The following is a 17363-nucleotide window of genomic DNA, read 5'->3' as shown; positions in this document are numbered from 1 at the left end:
GGCCTGGCGGGAAGGAGCGCGGCCTATGAGGGGCGGGCGGTGCGCCGTGCCCGGCACCGGCTGCGGCCTAATTCGTTGGCCGCGAAACGGCGGCTCGGCCGACAGCCCGGGAAATTGGCAGGACACGGGAGTCAGTATGGAGCTCCTAACGGCCCCGGAAGCCGCTGCAGCACTGGAATGTAAGGAGTTAAAAGGGGAATTATCGTGTAGAAAAAGGTCCCTGATCTTAACCCGTGTGTCTACGCTGCCGTTCAGGTCATATACACTTATAATAGCAACAGAAGCCTTCTCGCTCTGAGCAGTGAGTATGGGGTTTGTAGGTGTGTGAAACGGGAAGGGAGGACACGTGTCCTGTGGGAAGCTGCCGAGCAGCCCGCTGAAAGGAGAAACATTAATCTCCTAACAAATTAATATCCAAAATTTGTTTCAAAATACAACAAAAACAAATGAGAGGTTGACATGTGAGTTATGAAATCCTGAAGTAAGTGCAGTACTGAGTGGTAAATCAACACCACATTATCTGGCCTCTTCAATTTGCTTTAGATATTAATTGATTAACTAATTGATTTCATCAAAACACACTTGGCAAGTGAAAAGTAACAAATTCAGCATCTTGTAAATGAAAAATCCCTATGATGTGCAGAATTCACCTTCATGCAGAGAAGGAATGATGCGCCTTTAAAGCAGGAGATCATACTTCCTGGAGTTATGTGAATTTGCACAAGGGTAAGCGCTGCCCTGAGTTCACCACGGGGCTCAGGTCCTCCTCTCTGTCACTTAAATATGTGTATGTGTTCCTGCAGTCTGCAGCCCAGGCCACCTGCATTTGCTAGCAGAGAGGTACAGAAGCTATTCTGGTTACTAAATTAAGCAACTGACAAATCGTTAGAAATCCAGTCACAAATTATACATGCATGTTTTCTAAAACACGGCGGCTCCATAATAAATAAAATGGGAACTATTTTACTAGTCTGAAGGAGTTCTATTTCGTAAGCAACCAAAATTTGAGGTGTAACAGCAGATGAAGAAACAAAACCAAACCTGTGATAGGTGGCTGCAAAACAGCCCATCACCAGATTAATGCTGGCTGTGATTTCAGATAGAATGATAACAACTTGAGGCCATGCCACAGAAAGCTGGAAGGATAAATGAACATAGAGAGTGTGGCATTGCCATTGCCTCAAAGCAAGTTATTTTCACTGGTGGTAGAGAAGGTCCAGAGAGATGATCTGAAGCTGTTTGTGTGCAATATAGATAACATATATGTCACAACATGTTAGATTTGTGTTTCAGAATTTAAAACGTTATTTTTTGCAAAGCATAAGAAAATACAGCATACAAATACAGTAGCATAAATTATTCATAACGTTATTTCATGACGTATAATGCTACTGCATAGGACTGCAACAAGTTAGGAGGAAATTCTTTGCTCAAAGGACGGTGAGGCCCTGGCACAGGCTGCCCAGAGGAGCTGTGGTCTGTACGTTCAGTACAGTGAAGCCGAACACCAGAGCTCTGCTCTTCTTGAACTTCGGACCTGACTGTGTTTTCTATTAGAGATGTTGTTTTCCCCCCTCGAAGTATGCTATATCAGACTTGTATTGATACGACCTTGGAACTTGACAACTATCCTTTTACCGGCGCTAAGCCAGCCGTTGGCCGCGGGGCCGCCCGGTGCCTCCTGCAACGCCGCTCCGCGCGCCGCCCTTCGGAGCGCGGCCGCCGCTTCCCCGCCCACCGCTGGGCCCTCCCGGCACCGCCCCCCGCGGCATCCGGCGGCGGCAGCGGTACGTGCGGGCGGGTGGCTTTGGGACGGGCTCCGCGCTCGTGAGAGCTGGGAACGGCCTTCCCTCGGGCCCGGGGTAGGGCGAAGCGCCGCGGGGCCCAGGCCTACGCTGGGAGCCGGGCTCGGAGCTTCCCGCTGCCCCCCACCCCTCCCCGCCTTGCACGCGGCCGGGGCTGCGCTGGGCTGCGGCTGCGCGGGGCCGCTCTCCGTTCTGCCGTACCGCAGCGTGCGTCCCTGTCCTCGGTGAGCGCGGGGTGTCTGCATTCACTCCTTGGCGGAGGGTTTCTGGGCTTCCTGTAGCTTATAATGTAGTTCTGAAAACGCTTATCGTATTTCCACTGATAGCAGATGACTTTAAATACCTTCTGTGTTTTTAGTTTATATTTTGCATGGTAGATAGAAGACAGAATTAGCTTTTTAGGGAGGTATGCTTCCTGGTTTGTATCAGCGTGTTTCAAAACACCAAGCGTTTCTTCTTGGTTCTCTTTCTATAAGACATTAGATAGAATAAGATGCCGCTTAAAATCGTGACAAATCCCTTGGATCTGCCGAATACCTGTCAGAAAGAGCAGTGCTCAGAGCTGGCCTGCAGGTTGTTCTGAACCGCTGTTCCCACTCCCAGCTGCCAGCACAAGGGAAGAAGACAATTCATTTAGTTCTGACAGCTCTATTGTGGCTTCTGTTTAAAAGCCATTGGGACAACCACTGATGATTGCTGCTTTTGGCTATTATAATTGGGTGTGTTTGATTCCCTGCATATGCATCTACACAGCATTTGTCGATAACTTGAGAAATGTGGGGGACTGACGAACAGTTTTTGAGAAGTGATCAGCTTAGGTATTGGTATTTCGTTGAAGATTGCTGGGTTGTGATTTAAGAGTGGGTTGATCCTTTGGTCTGTGTTTCAGTTTGTTTAATCCACTTTATAAAATCTTGTCAGAGGTCCTTCCATTTCTAACAGCACATATTGGTGTCCTTAGATGGAAAGGCCAAACTTCTTACAGAAGTTACATGGAATAAGTAGCATCACACAACTTATTCCAGTGGTAAATTGGAGTAGATTCTTTGTAAGCACAAGGAATGGAGTAGGCAGAAGCAATGAAAGCAGCCTGTAAAGGGGTGCTATAAAGCAAAATCATTATAGAAGAAGTACTTACTGTGTAATAGCTGGAAAATTTTTACCTTTTTGCATTCTTTCATTTTGCATCAGGAAGAAAGCCTTTCACGTTATACAGCATCATAAGTTAAAACTGTTCAGAGCTCAGGAGCTTGTGCTCACTCATTTGATTTTACTGCAGACATTTCCTTTGAGCCCTCTGTTGGCATGATGGAGCAGCCTCCATATGAGAGCAAGTCTTCATTACTTGTGCTCTCCTTGCACATGAAAAAGCTCATCTTTGTCTTCTCATTATTAGCCTGGCAGTACATGCATTTTTGAGGTAGCATTTTAAATATGGAAATATCTTCTAAGTTTATTTAGAATGTTATTACATTTGGTAGTAGCACGTAACACTTCATGTTCTTTGTTCACTCTCAGAATTCAGAGCATTTTTTCAAGCTTACATTAACTAATATGTTAAAATGCAGGTACATAGATTTTTAGGTAGGATTTATGACTATATCTAACAGCTTTAATTCTGTCTCATTACAGGTACCTCAGAACTGAATTACGGATATAGTGACTGTACAAGATGAAAAGAGAAGAAAATAAGTGCCCATTTTTCAGATGCCCAAATTTGTTTTGTGGTACAGTGCTTTACTGAGGAAAATGAAAGAATCTTTCTAGACACCTTAAAGCTAGCTGATGCACTTAGAAAAATGCTTTGTTTGAGGCAAGTTTGTTTCTCTGCACTGAGACATTACCAAGTCCGAACTCTGAGCAGCGATCTGCTTCTGAGCCAGATAAATAACTGTACCCATGAAGATGAAGTGTTCAGCCTTGTTGGTCGGAACAAGGCCAGGCTTTCTGAAAAGCATGTGGGAATTGCATTGAATGTGCTATGGCAGTTGCAGAAGAAGAAGCCACTTCTCTTAAGGACTACTGACTATGTAAGAAATCATTCCCAGTTTCAAACTCTTTGCTTTTTAGCAGAAAACAAAGTAGAACACATGGATAATGAGGCAGTAGTGGATACTCTGTATAGTATACTGAGGTAAGCAGTATTATGTTGATTTCCACATCTATACATTGTGCATCTGCTAATAAAAAGAGGGTGTTTTTGGAGTAAAAACTCTAGCTGCAAGGAACTTCCTATGCCAGATCCAAGCAGAGATATGTTTTGCACTCCTGATAAATTAAATTGTGATATTGAATTCATAAACGTTTATAATGTGTTTCTGGGTACATTTGTTTGATTGGAGGGAGCAATGGAGATGTAAAGCGTGACAAATAATGGGAAGACATTTTTCTCTTAGATTAATTCCTTTTAATTTCTGAAGCAAACTTTCCAACTGCTGTGACTTTGATTTTTCTGAAGGCTCAATGTGGAAAGCCATGATTCGCTGGCAGGAGTGCTCATTACAGAAGCATGGAAAAGATTAGAAAGGCAAGTACTGTACTAGTATGCTTTGTGGAAAGTGTAAGTTGCAGGCATCGTTTGCTTCACACGAGGCTACCGTGTGGAGTTTCATACACACAATATGTTTTCATATAAAATACCTGGGCATTTTGTCTGAGTTCAGGATATCATTATACCACAGGAAATGTGTAAATATTTTGTTCCCTTGTTTTGTAATCTGAATGTAACTTCTAATTCAATAGTGGTATAAATTGTATTTTTGCCTTCAGTTATTCACTAGAAATGAATGGTAAATATTCTCTCTTTGATGTCTTAACAGCCTTAGTTTACCAGCTTTGTCTAAATTTGCACTGTGTTTACACAAGCAGCACAGACGTTTTAGTCCCCTAATTGGCAAAATAGCACATCTTGTGGATGTGAAACTGGATTCTATACAGGATATAAGGTAAGTGTCTGAGTGAAACCAGGGTTTTATGGAAAAGATGTGATTTGTGTATCGGTTTTCATAGAAAAGTTTGCTCAGGTTCTATTTAGAATTTACCCATATTTATTTTTCTATTTCTATTAATAGAACTAAACAGTTCTATTTTTGTTTATCTTCAGAGCATTTTTTTGTCATGGTGAATTTATCAGTTCTTTTGCTAAGGTGTTTGTTACATTATCCTAATACTAAAATTCAGTAGAATCATAGAATCACCAAGGTTGGAAAAGACCTCCAAGATCATCCAGTCCAACCATCCACGTATCGCCAGTATTTTCCCCAAACTGTGTCCCTTAGTACAAAAGTAGAACTTATCCCTAGTAAAAAAAGTCCAAGCTTATTTTTCTTTCTTCTTCTCCCTGGGCTGTTATAGCAAATAAATGCTGCTCTTTTTTCCACTGCCTTTTACAGCACCAGTGGTCTCCGTTTATTTTCCAGCATGCAGAGACTGCTTATGAAATTAATTGAATGAGACTGCATTTCTTTACACAGTTGATTCTCCTCTATCTTAAGTTATTCCATTTGGAAGGGATTTTTTTTCTTTAGGAATGATGGTGACTCTTCTCCCTGTTCTGTATCTTGGGAATTGTTTGGGTTTTTTTATTTTTTCTCTGAAGATTGAAGGTCTTTTTACAAAATTAATCAGGTCAGGAGTTTGCCTTAGGCAAACACTTCTATCACAAACAACTTTGTAAGTGGTGAAAAATCCCAGTCATTTCAGTAATTCCCCGCAAACAGAATTTTAAAGTTATTTGGACAAATGTTTTTTGCTGAGCTGTTTTTGACATTAGATTAAGAACTCCTTGTGACATAGGAGTCAGCAACATCCTAACTAATGTTCCTTTATTTGGCTAATTTATTTGAGAAGTCTAAAATGTGTTATTTAATCGTGTTCTTGTAAGCTTAAAATCTTTTGAATTTTTTAGGATCTTGTCAGTTTTGATGATCAGTATTTCTGATGTAATCTCACAAAGTTTTCAAGATCGATTACTACAGAAGGCAGAACAACTGTTGGGAGAAGAAGTCCACTTCAACTATGCCAAAAGAATAGTACAGTTTCTTCAACTTATTAAATTGACATATCCTCCATTGCTGGAAAAATGCAACAAGATATTCTTAAAAAGCACCTCTCATCTTGATTTAGACAATGTTAGTCTTATTTTTGGACTGTATGAGCAGTTAGGTTTTGATAATGCTGAGTTCCGCTTGATTGCTAAACAGCTGCTGTCTGAATCAATAGATGATTATCACGAACCTGAAGCCTTTGCAAAATTATTTTTTGTTCTTGGGCCTATGGCTGGATCCAAGGTAAAAGAAAGGTAAGAATCTTAACAAGTATTATTTTTACATAGTCTTTCTCAGAAATTGAAATTCTGTAGGTATTTTGAGGAATTTCTGAGCCTATCGGTTGACACCTGAACTTAGGTTTTCTGCTTGTAACTTACAGCAATGAATTCTTCCATTGGAGAAACAGTGTCATAGCATTTTGTCTTGACAGTTGCATAGAAAGTTGTATCTAATAACAAAGGGGTGCAAGAATATTGTTACACAAGGCCATCTTGTACGTATGTCTCTTAAGCTCTATTTATCCTTTCACATTGGATAGTGGTAACAAACTTGTTGCTTTTTCCCTAAGAGATACATGCAGTAGTATCTATTACATTTTCCTTTTAAGGTTTCAGTAGCTGAAACAATTGGAGTCTTGTCCTATCCCTGTTTGCTGTACAGACTAACAAAACTGCAGGGGTTGGAAGGGACCTCAAGAGTTCTTTGAGCCCAGTCCCCAGATCGCTGAGTCAAGCCTCTAAACATACCATATCCAATATGAAAGGGTAGCAGCAGGGAATCCTCCAGCATTAATTTAGGAATTAATGCACTGTTGCATTGCTGATCTTGGTCCGCCTGCATTTTTTGTGCCACAAAATCCATTTTGGGGTGGTATTGTTAATAGTTCTCTCAAAGTCTTCAGTTTTAGGCAGAATTTATTGTATTAATTAGCAATGTTTTCAGGCTTTACTTCAATGGTATTTCTTTCTATTCAAATTTCTGGATATTCTTTACCGTAACCTATGCAATAATTTATTTTCTTTACAAGAAGTTTAGCCAGTTAAACTGGTCAGCACCTTTTCATAAATTCTTCTTTCCTTTTTCATGGAAGTTAAAGTGAGACAGAATGATTTATTAGCCTTATTTGCCCCAGAATCAATTCAACTCATTTTTCTGTCTGTAACTTGCTGGTTTGTGGTGAGTTTTTATTTTTTTATTACTTTCAGAAGTGTTGGACTCAATGTCCTGATTTTATACATTTGCATCTTTGTCTATTCCATGCTGTTCAGGAGAAGGGTTCATGAAATAGAATTATCTAGTTGGGGAGAATCTGTTTTCCTGTATTTCCTGATGTAGTTGTTGGTTCTATCCATCTCAGACAAAGAATAGTGTCGCAATCTTTGCTGTGACTTTTCAGCAGTTTCTCATTGGAAAACAAATTCTTTCTTCTCTTTAGGTTGCTAGCAACTGCAGCATGCATTGCAGAAGGATTTAGCAGTCATCAAGTGTTAGTGATACTGAAGACCATGCAGAAAATGAAATGTAGACATTCTCACCTGCTTGAAAAGTAATTTTTTACAAAAACCTACAAAGTAATTGTATTCTATAGCTTATAAATTACTTTCATGTATTATGAAAAAAATATACAGTATCATTTGGGAGTGGAGAGTGTGTCACATACGAACACATGCACGCTGTATATAATTAGCTGTTACAGACTTTAAAATATTACAGCTTGACCCTGAAGTGATTGAATAATTCAGAAATTTCACAGAAGGGCATTTTAATCCTAGCTAGTTAATGTAATATAGTTTTTAGCTTATTTACTATTATATGTGATCTGTTTTGTGTAAACTTAGCATGTGACAATTACTGTAAACTGCTGAGGCAATGAGAATATAGTAACTGCAGAGAATATATCCTATCTGGTGGTCCTGTTACTGATGTGAGTTGTTTCTTCAAAAGTTATTGTGCCCTAACTTGACCTATGAAGTCTTGCATCTTTAAGAACTTGGGCCAGATTCTATGCAATTGTAAACTGAACAACAAAACTGAGGTGGAGACAAGTGCAGGTGTATATAATGCTCCATGTGCAACATGGGGCACCCCTTCTTCATTTGGGGTGTTGTGTTCTGCAGTATCTTCTGCATTAGCATAATATCATGTCATCTTTTTCTGTTTGTATTCAGAATGGTTTCTGTTCTGCACAGACACTTGGATAGCTATCATGTATTGCAGTTGGTAAGGTTAACACAGTGCTTGGTGTTGTTGCGTTGCCACGATCAGAAGTTGCTTGCCAAACTGAAAATGTTGTTATGTGGGTAAGTGTGTGTTCTTGAAAATTCAGTCCTATTCAATTGAAGTATTACATAGTAATCTAGTTAATATTTTAAATAACAAGCTAAAATGTCTGTTTTCATGAAATATGAAGATCAGGATTTTACAATGATTTAATTTGATTAAGCACATAAATCGAAGGATAGGAAATGGGTTTTGTCTTGGCTGCAGGTCTAGGAGTATCTACTAATACAAGTGATGCCTTTTAGAACGTGTTTTTTTTTTCCTCCTCCACTGGCCACTGCAACAGAGACATTGACTAAGAAATTCTGGCTGATATTTTATAGGAAGGATAGGTAGTAATCTATTATTTGATACTTAGGGAAGCAATAAATGAAAAGTAAGATCTGAACAAGTGCAAGTATAAAGCAGAAATACTCTCCTGCAGATCAAAGAACTTTCTAGTTAGTTCTCATCGTTATGAAGAGATCTGCGATCATTGCTTTCATTTTTTGTGGATGATACCTTTGTGTTCCTTGTGCTCTCCAGGGCACCAGCACTGGTGAGCACAAGGAACACAAAGGTATAACCTGGTGCTCTCCAGGACACCAGCAAAGAATAAGTTGGTATGTCTACCACAGAACTTATCCCTGCCCTAGAAACCCACAGACTCAGAACTTCCTTATTATGTGCTTCTGTGCTCTCAGTAACACTTCAAGCCTCACCAGCTAAGATGCTTACTGTCATCTTCCCCTTTTCAGTTTTAATAAGTCAGAATGAAGAATTTAATCTTGAAATGAAAAAAAAAAAAACCCAAACAAAAACAGTTACTATCTGTGTAAATTCTGTGTCACTGATTTTGTGCTTTTTTTATTCTTGGAAAAATATGCTACTCTTGACTTTTTGAAAAGAACTTTAATGCAGTCCTGCCTGTGGCAGGGGCATTGGAACTTTATGATCCTTGAGGTCCCATCCAGCCCAGGCCATTCTACAATTCTATGAATTTGTTTGCTCTCCTAAAAAATAAAGAAAGCAAATGTTTGCATTCTGTCAATACTGATGAGCTGCTTTTCTTTCTGTCTCTTTTCAGTTTTTTAAAATCTAGTATCATACCTGCTGATACAGCTGCAATAATTAATGCACTGACCATGCTTCCATCCCCTCAAGTTGAGGAAATCATTATAAACAAAGTAACAGCAGTTCTACCTCAATGCAGGCTCCAGGACCTCAGTTGCATCGCTACAGCTCTTGTCAGATGGAATCATTATGACAAGTTGCACTGGCAAAAAACTTCTGAACTACATGCAAAGATTCTGCAAAAACTAAATGACTGTGGATTTCAGAGGCTTCAGAAAGCAGGGGACTTAAATCCCCTGTTGGAAGAATTCACACATGTGAATGGAGAGTGGTTGCAAGAAGTCATCAGTGAGGAGGCTGTGGCTGCATGTCAGCGCTTGATAGATCAAGTATCATGGGCAAATGTATTACAGTTGTCTGTTTTTCTCATAAAAACAAACCATCGCTGTCCTTCATTACTTGACAGAATAGCATCTGTGACTGTTCAAAATATAAATAAGGTACTAGTTTTTCTTTTCATCTACTGTGTAAGTTCTTTAGTTAGAAAAGGACAGGATTGCAGCAAATAGAGTAGAATTCAAGCCCTGGAAATCCTCTGACTTTTACAGTTTTACCTAGTTGGTTGTGTGTTTGTTTCTCTTGAATTTCGGTTAAACATGTAGCTTTTTTTTTTTTTTTTTTTTTTTTAAATCGAGTTTAAAACTCTTGCAGCAGTTTTATATATGACAGTTTTTTATTGATAGAATGAAATTACAGTCACGTGGATTTGGGCTTGGCTACTGTTTTGGAAGTAGAAATTTAAATTACTGAAGTTGTCTCAACCTTTTCCATGCTGCACACAGTTTATAATGGCTGTCATGTTGGACCAGAAGTCATTCTAGCTCAGAATCCAGGCTTTGACAAGCATGAAAGCATGTGGTTTCGTAGCAAGGACAAATGAAGGTTTTGAGATCATCTCCCTGGAACAGCCTTCCACAGATGCTGAGATTTTCTAGGCTAAAGATGGCCTGCAGATAATTTTCTTTAATCGCTGTTTTAGGATCTGTCCTATACTTTTTTTCTGGATTTGAATCGGCTTATTTTTCAAGCCTATGCAAAACAATGCACTGTCAATTTATATAAAGAACTGTGTTCAGCATCTCCATGGTTATGTGCTAAAAATGCTTTGGTGTGGCTTTGCACAGAAAGGTACATTGCTTGTACTTTTTCTCATTCTACATCCTTGATTTGGAGGACTTGAGTAGCACAGTGCTAGGAGCACTTAGCACTTCTCCTGAGCACTGCATTAATGTTTTTCAGAGAAAAATCCATGCTGCTTCTCAGAGTTTTCTTCACTGTAACTCTTTCAGCACTTGTCTTTCTCTTCGTCCACTGAAAGCTTTTCTTCCATATGTTACTCTGTGCTTTCTTCTCTGTAGATTTCCTTTTTTACATTTCTGTTCAATCAGCGTTAGGTCAACCTTAATCCTTTGTGTTCAGCTTTACATTTGACCATCTTAAATATTCCTTTACTACTTTAGAGTATACTCACATCACATGGTATGTAATTTTTTTCGTTACCCCATCTTGTGTGGATCTCCTCAATAACCTGTGTTTTTGGTCAAAATTATTGTTTTCTTGATATGTTCTCCTCCTTCCCCTCCTTAATTTGGAATTGATGTAGAAGACATTTCATTTTGTCTTGTGACAGTGTAGTTAAAAAAAAAAAAAAGAAAACATTGGGTGGGAAACCTTTTAAAAATCTTCTTGAAGTCTAAGCATATGGTAACACTTGGATCATCAACATCTAGTAGATTTTGATTTTTAGCCATTGTTGCAATTTTAATGACTTATGTATTTTATTATTTTTATTTTTCTATTTAGGAAGATTTGAAGACCAAAAAAAAACCAAAACAACAACAACAACAAAAAAGCATACACACAAAAAAACCCACTTCATTATTAAGTCTCCATATTCATAAAATCCTTTTTACTACAAAACAGTTTTAGAATACTTTTCAACAGCTCAACTTAGGATATTTTTTTCCCCAGATCCACCCATTGGAAATGTATTTCATTCTCTATCTTTTCTCTGTTCTGAACTATGATCCTCCTGCCAATGAAGAGTTCTTTGAGAGTTGTATCCAACATCTGACTTCTAACTTGAGTAAGTATATTAGAAGAATATAGGCTGACTGCCACTGAAACTTTTTTTTTTTTTGTACTGGAAGTAAGATACATCTTTAAGACAAGTAAAAAACTGTGTCTGTGTGCTCTATGAAATTAAAAGTATATTTCTGGTTGTTGTTTTTTTTTGTTTGTTTGTTTAATTTCACTCTTTAAAAATTACTGTTGGTACAGGACCAGTGAATTATCTTGAGCATAGCGTAAAGCAACTGAAAAGTCTGATTAGTGCACTGTGCTGTCACTGAAAATAATTGCTTTGGCATTCCCCAAGAAGTCATTATTTGGGAACAGGACATGTTTTAGAGTTCACCAAAAATGCTTAAGTCGTAGGGGAAAATGTGTAGATGCTCATTTTTTTCATTTTTGAATGATGATAAAGCCTATTAGAAATGTGCAAACTTGCTAGATACTGAGATACTATGGAGATAACTTTTCTTGTTTTTAATGTTAAGACAGAGCTGGGAAGCAGAAAAGTGTTATAAGTCGTTTCAATATCCTGATGTGTTAATATGGATTTCTGTTTGGTTTATAAAGGTTGTTTGGAAACTCACCACTTGGTGCTGCTGGGTTACATTTTGGCAGTGGCTGGGTATTTTCCTGCAGCTCTCATAAAGACAGTATTTGATGTTTCTTTTCTAAGCAGATTGGATGCTCAACTTGAAGGTAAGTATCTAGCTCTGATGAATTGGGTTATGTAACATTCAGTATAAAATGAAATTGTGGTCATGTATGTAACTTGAGAAGAAGTAGATTTGCTCTTTAAATTGCTTGGTCTTCTGAAAAGACTGCTCTGTATGATCTAGTCAGTATTTGAATGCTAGAAGGGAAGGAATAAACAAAATCTACTGGCATATATTACAGATGATGTTGCCAGATGAGACAAGTTAACTTTAAAAAAGATATAGTCAATTTATAGCACTCGGTATACTTAATTTTAATGGAAATAAAGTTACCTGAATATAGTATTACAAGAAAATGTTGCAGTTCAAAAGCTCAAGAAATAACGTGGAGTTCTGGTCTGCAAAGAAATGTGTCCCACTGGACTCGTCTTTCTAAATAAGAGATTGAATGTTTGACTGTTTCCTGTCCTTGTTTGCTATTGATGTGCTGTTGCCATTTTGCCATAGGAAGATAGAAGAAGAAAATTTAAATTAAGTTCAATTTCTTCTGTCATGCTATTGCTCTTAATATTGAGCAAAACCTATTTTTATTTTTTTCTGTAAGGGATTTTGAGAAGCCTTCTAAAATTGCATAGTGTATATTTTATAAATAGCATAGTATAAAGCTACCTTATTTTTAGTGAATGATTCAGAAGTGACAATCTAATTGAATATAATGGGTTTTCACTTTCCAGTACTCACCTTTTTTTCTTTTGTTTCATTTTTTAGTCCTGTCTGATACCTTAAAGCAGAGGGTCCGCTCACGACTTATGAAACTGAACAGAGCGGTCTGCCTGGAATGTCCAGAATTTCACATCCCTTGGTTTCATGAGCACTATTTCCAGCGTGTATTGTGTAAAGGTAAGTCATTGAGGAGAGCTGCCCTTGTTACTGTAATAGCCTGTTTTCTACAGCCTGCTAGGCACTTGTTCTGAAACTGTTGTGCTGACTTGAGCACACAATAGAAGCTCAGAAAGGCATGCCCCATTATACACTGAAGTTATTTTCTTCAGAAGTGAGAACAGTTAGTAGATGCAAAACAGCAAGATAGTTTTTCCTGGGAGAACTGATATAGTGGAGAAGAGAGAATTATATGTAAGAAATACGATTTAAGCAAAATAGAGATGGTGTATATGACACAGAGGATGGCTTAAGAATTGGAATCATCACAGTTGTCTTCTTGAGGATCTACTGTGTTTTCAGAGTGGAACACTTTGATGACTTAGCAGTTCAGCTTCCTAAGGGCTGTCATCTTCTTTGAAAGAGTCTAGGTCCATCAAGTGCATGAGATGGAGTGGTGTTCAGACTCATAGGTGTAGCAGCTGAGATCTTTCAGAACAACAATGATCTCAGGAAGACTAGCTGATGTAAACACAATGTCTCCTCCATTAGTACATATGGTATTAATTCTGACAAACTGATCTGCTTTCTTGTGTTAAGAAATTTGCAGTAAGTGGAGAAGTAACAGTTGACTATGTCCGTAATAAATACAAAATAATTAAATACTTATTTAACAGTCTAATCATGATTAAAAACAAATAAAATCCAACTGCTGAAACCTGCAACCGAAGTGCTTGTTGTATGTGAGAGGGAAAATTGGGATGGAAATTCTGGATTTGCAGTTTGTGCTTAGTAGGCACCTGTCACTTTCTACCCAAAAGATGATATGACCTCTGAGTCATGGTGGAATAACACCAAGGATCACTGAGAAAGCTTTAATTCAAAAGTGCAATGTCACAAGGCACTGATTCAAAACTTCAGCTGCTGTTGAGTGTTCTAACCTTTTCTTTTTCTTTTTTTGTCTTTGTAGGCATTAGCCGAATAAATCCACTGCGACAGCACGTTCACAGATTGCTGGCAGAGATTTTAGGAGGGAGCCATTATGCAAGAGTATCTGTTCTCACACCATACTACTACGAAATAGGTGAGAAGGTTCTGCCTTCAGGGTTGTTTTGGAGGCTGCTGATAGCACTGTTATCACCAAGGCTGGGAAACCCCTGGGGCTGTGTATTCCAAGGCAACAGGATACCACAAAGAGGAAATAACTGTTCTGGCAGTTTGTATAAAGTACACTTTCTAACAGTTTTGCATAATTCAGATTCAAATGTTAGATACTTTTAATGATGGTTGTCACACTATACTGAACAAATTATTATCCCTTTTTCTGTCCCATTTTTTTCTGTTGTGTTTTCTCAACAGATTTTGAATGCATTCTGGATAAAAATAAAAAGCCTCTTTCTTACATGTCTCAGAATGTACTCCTGGATGATTTGAGGGGAACACACTTGAGGCATGACATCAAGGATGAAGAGAGAACGGCACTGCCACAGGGGGCTCACAGGTTAGTATGTGAAATTCTTACACATTAGCTCTTCCAGCTTTATATCAAATCTGGTCTAAGTTTTTGATGCTTACGTTCTAAGTAGTTGACAGAGTACTTGGGATATTTTTCTGTTCCTTTCTCCGAAAACTTCCTTAGTAAACCTTCCCAAGTGTAGTGGTTCGACCCTAGCCAGCAGCTAGGGTCCACTTGCTCACTTACTACTCCCAGTGGGATGGAGAAAAACATCTGGGGGGAAGAGGAAAAAAAATCCTCTTAGGTCAAGATAAAAACAGTTTGATAAGTGAAGAAGGTTTGTTTTTTAAATAAAAGAAAAATCAGTGGTGCAGATACAGCCACTTACCACCAGCAGACCAAGTGCAGCTATTTGCCAAGCAATGACTAATATGGAAAAAATGCCCTGTTTATTGTGGAGCATGATTTTACATGGTATGGAACATTGCTTTGGCCAGCTGAGGTCAGCTGTCTCAGCTGGTTCCTTCCTAACCTCTTGCCAAACCCAGTCTATCCTCTACGGGGGCAGAGCGAGACGCAGGTCTTAATCGCTGCACAAGCAGCATGTAGCAACAGACAAAACATGGCTATGTTATCAACCCTATTTTGGTCACTTGCCCAAAACATGGTACCATGTAAGATGCTACGAAGAAAATCATCTCCACCTCAGCCAAACTCAGTACAATAGAGCAGACGAGGATTCGTGGAATATGTATGTTATGACACTGTTATGATACTGTTTTCCTCCAACCGCTTCAAATGTAAACCTTGAAAATGCTGGTTGCTGGTTTTGTTGTTTGAACAGAACAGGTGAAAGAAGGAAATGTTCTTCCTAAAGTTCAAGTATCTCCAGTTATGTAAGAAAAATGTTTTGTCTACTTTCAGGGAGTTGTTTAGCTTTTGTCTTCTAGGAGTAGTTAGATATATCTAGCAATTTATCCTGTAACTGTCAATGCTGAACAGTTTACTTAATGCTGAGTTTACTTAATCTGAAAGAAAATGTACAATCCTTTTTGTTTGCAGAATTGCTTTGGAATTTCTTGATTCAAAAGCTTTTAGTAAAGATTCACATCATCTGAAAGGAGAACCTGCAGTGAAAAAACGACACCTGGAAATACTGGGGTACCGGGTTGTTCAGGTGAGCAGATAACAATATTTTGTCTTCTGTTGAATCATGTTGGTACTGCAGACTGATGGATTTTCCTTCCAACAGATTTAAAGACAGCTTTCCTCCAATAGTTAAAAGCACCTACTGAATGAGAGCAGTTTTTTAATTTAGAGGAGAAGTTTCTAGCTGTTTATAGACTTAATAGAACTTAACACATCTCTGACAGCAGCTGCAGCAAGGCTGAAGTCAGAAAGTCTTAGACCTTACTGCAGGCAAACTAGCAATCTGAACATAGCCTGAGTAAAGCCTGAGAAAACACGAAACAAGAGTTTCAGTTCAGTTCACCAAAGATTTTCGTATGAGAAAAAATTGAACGCAAACACACAGCCAGTGATGGCAGCTCTAAGAGGGCAGCAGAGGCTGGCTTGCTGTTGGAGTGATAGAAACATGGCTGCAGAAACTAGTGACCAGAGTTAATTCCCACTCAGGAGCATAGATGTATTAGGAAGCTCATAATACAGATTCTCCTGTATAGATATTTCCTATGTCACCTACTCTAACTAGAAGCTTTCTATAAACTTAAGTTAGGGGTGGGTTGGTTTTGTTTATTTTTCCCTGACCAAAATCAGCATCCTTTCTTGTATTGCCCTGAGATTAAATGCTGGGCTACTGATGCACCATTTCAGTTTGATTCAGCATTCCAAACCAGTGACCCTGGATTTTTCTCTCTTAATGGGTTTCAAAATACCTCAGGTGAAAGATGGGGTAATGGAGCTGTCATAGCCTGTATTGTATGGGTATCTGCTTTACATCTCTGCAACTACTACTTTGTGGAAGTAAACTGACTATATTTACACAAGGAAATAAATCTATCTTTTCAACATTAAAATTTACCTAAGTTTTAGAAGGGCACGAATGATAAAACATTTTAAAATGGAGAACAATAGATCCTTTCTCTGCCTTAAGACTGTATGTGACTTGTATCAGGCAACATTAGCACTAAGTCTCTGTGACTTTGTTCTACAGATTCCTCACTTTGAATGGAATTCTATGGCTCTGTCCACAAAACCTGAACAGCTAGAATATCTGAGAAAACGTCTATACGAAACACAGTGATACCAAACATATTATTACATTTTTTTTAATACACTTTGTGTAACATTAAACTTCTTGTAACCCTGGAATACTTTCCAAAATCTGTTTGTGAGTAAGCTGGGCTAGGGCTTGCCATAGGGTATTGGGTGTCACGAGACTGGATCCTACATTTAGGGGTTGTAAAAGACTGGTAACAATACGCTACAGAGATGTGGTTGGGATACATAAGAGCCCCTGTTACTGGAAGCTATTATGTAAGTATATTGGTCCATGAAGATTTTGCTGTACAATTGCATTATTACTTACTGAATATATTAGCACAGAGATTTGACCAGATATTAAATTGTCCAAAGAAAGAGCTGGCAATAGACTGTGGAAGAGGAGGGAGCAAACGGAGTGGAAACTAAATCTGTCCTCCGGTGTGTGACAAAATGAGCAATGGGGATCAAACAGTCTCTGTACTGTGAAACTAACAAACTGAAATGTGGATTTACCACGAATAGGACTGCTATTACAGCCATTCTGTTTTCATCTTCTTAAACAGAGATAACGTGGTTGACAGTGTCAGGGAGGGTGTTGTGCAGTGAGGAGCCACTGGCTGATTGCTTTTTCTGCCCTATTATATGGCATATGCAAAAGAAGTAAAGGCTTGAATTCTCTGGAACGCCTTCACGTACCTGCTGCAGTCCAGTTCAGTGCAACTTGGAAGGGATAGCTGAGGGATAAGGAGGAAGTACTTCTTATGTCAGACACAGGCACCCATTTGACCAGATAATTTTTGAAAATGTTTATAATTAGCAGTTGGACAACTCC

The 17363-nt window shown here is 38.7% G+C and overlaps 1 protein-coding gene across 1 annotated transcript; it reads left to right on the top strand.

Moving 5' to 3' along the window:
* The first annotated feature begins 212 nt into the window (after positions 1–212).
* On the top strand, positions 213–17099 carry FASTKD1 (FAST kinase domains 1). The gene is made up of 15 exons (XM_065750525.1): positions 213–301; positions 3438–3939; positions 4264–4332; positions 4625–4750; positions 5713–6105; positions 7290–7400; positions 8023–8154; positions 9201–9687; positions 11219–11333; positions 11888–12016; positions 12742–12873; positions 13823–13936; positions 14212–14353; positions 15371–15485; positions 16482–17099. Exons 2-15 carry the CDS (start codon positions 3605–3607, stop codon positions 16569–16571), a joined length of 2490 nt encoding a protein of 829 aa, XP_065606597.1. The 5' UTR covers positions 213–301; positions 3438–3604; the 3' UTR covers positions 16572–17099.
* Positions 17100–17363: the final 264 nt, after the last annotated feature.

Source organism: Cyrtonyx montezumae, unplaced genomic scaffold, assembly GCF_038088225.1.
Source record: "Cyrtonyx montezumae isolate F1298 unplaced genomic scaffold, pur_monq_1.0 scaffold_7, whole genome shotgun sequence".
NCBI lineage: Eukaryota > Metazoa > Chordata > Aves > Galliformes > Odontophoridae > Cyrtonyx > Cyrtonyx montezumae.
The sequence above is the reverse complement of the archived record's forward strand: the minus strand, read 5'-3'. Positions and strand labels throughout refer to the sequence as shown.

Bases quoted from the DNA above. Each gene is read 5' to 3' on its own strand.
- FASTKD1 (XM_065750525.1), top strand. From the start codon at position 3,605: ATGCTTTGTTTGAGGCAAGTTTGTTTCTCTGCACTGAGACATTACCAA. The intron at 3,940-4,263 runs GTAAGCAGTATT...ATTTTTCTGAAG, and splicing joins ACTCTGTATAGTATACTGAG to GCTCAATGTGGAAAGCCATG. The intron at 11,334-11,887 runs GTAAGTATATTA...TGGTTTATAAAG, and splicing joins ACATCTGACTTCTAACTTGA to GTTGTTTGGAAACTCACCAC.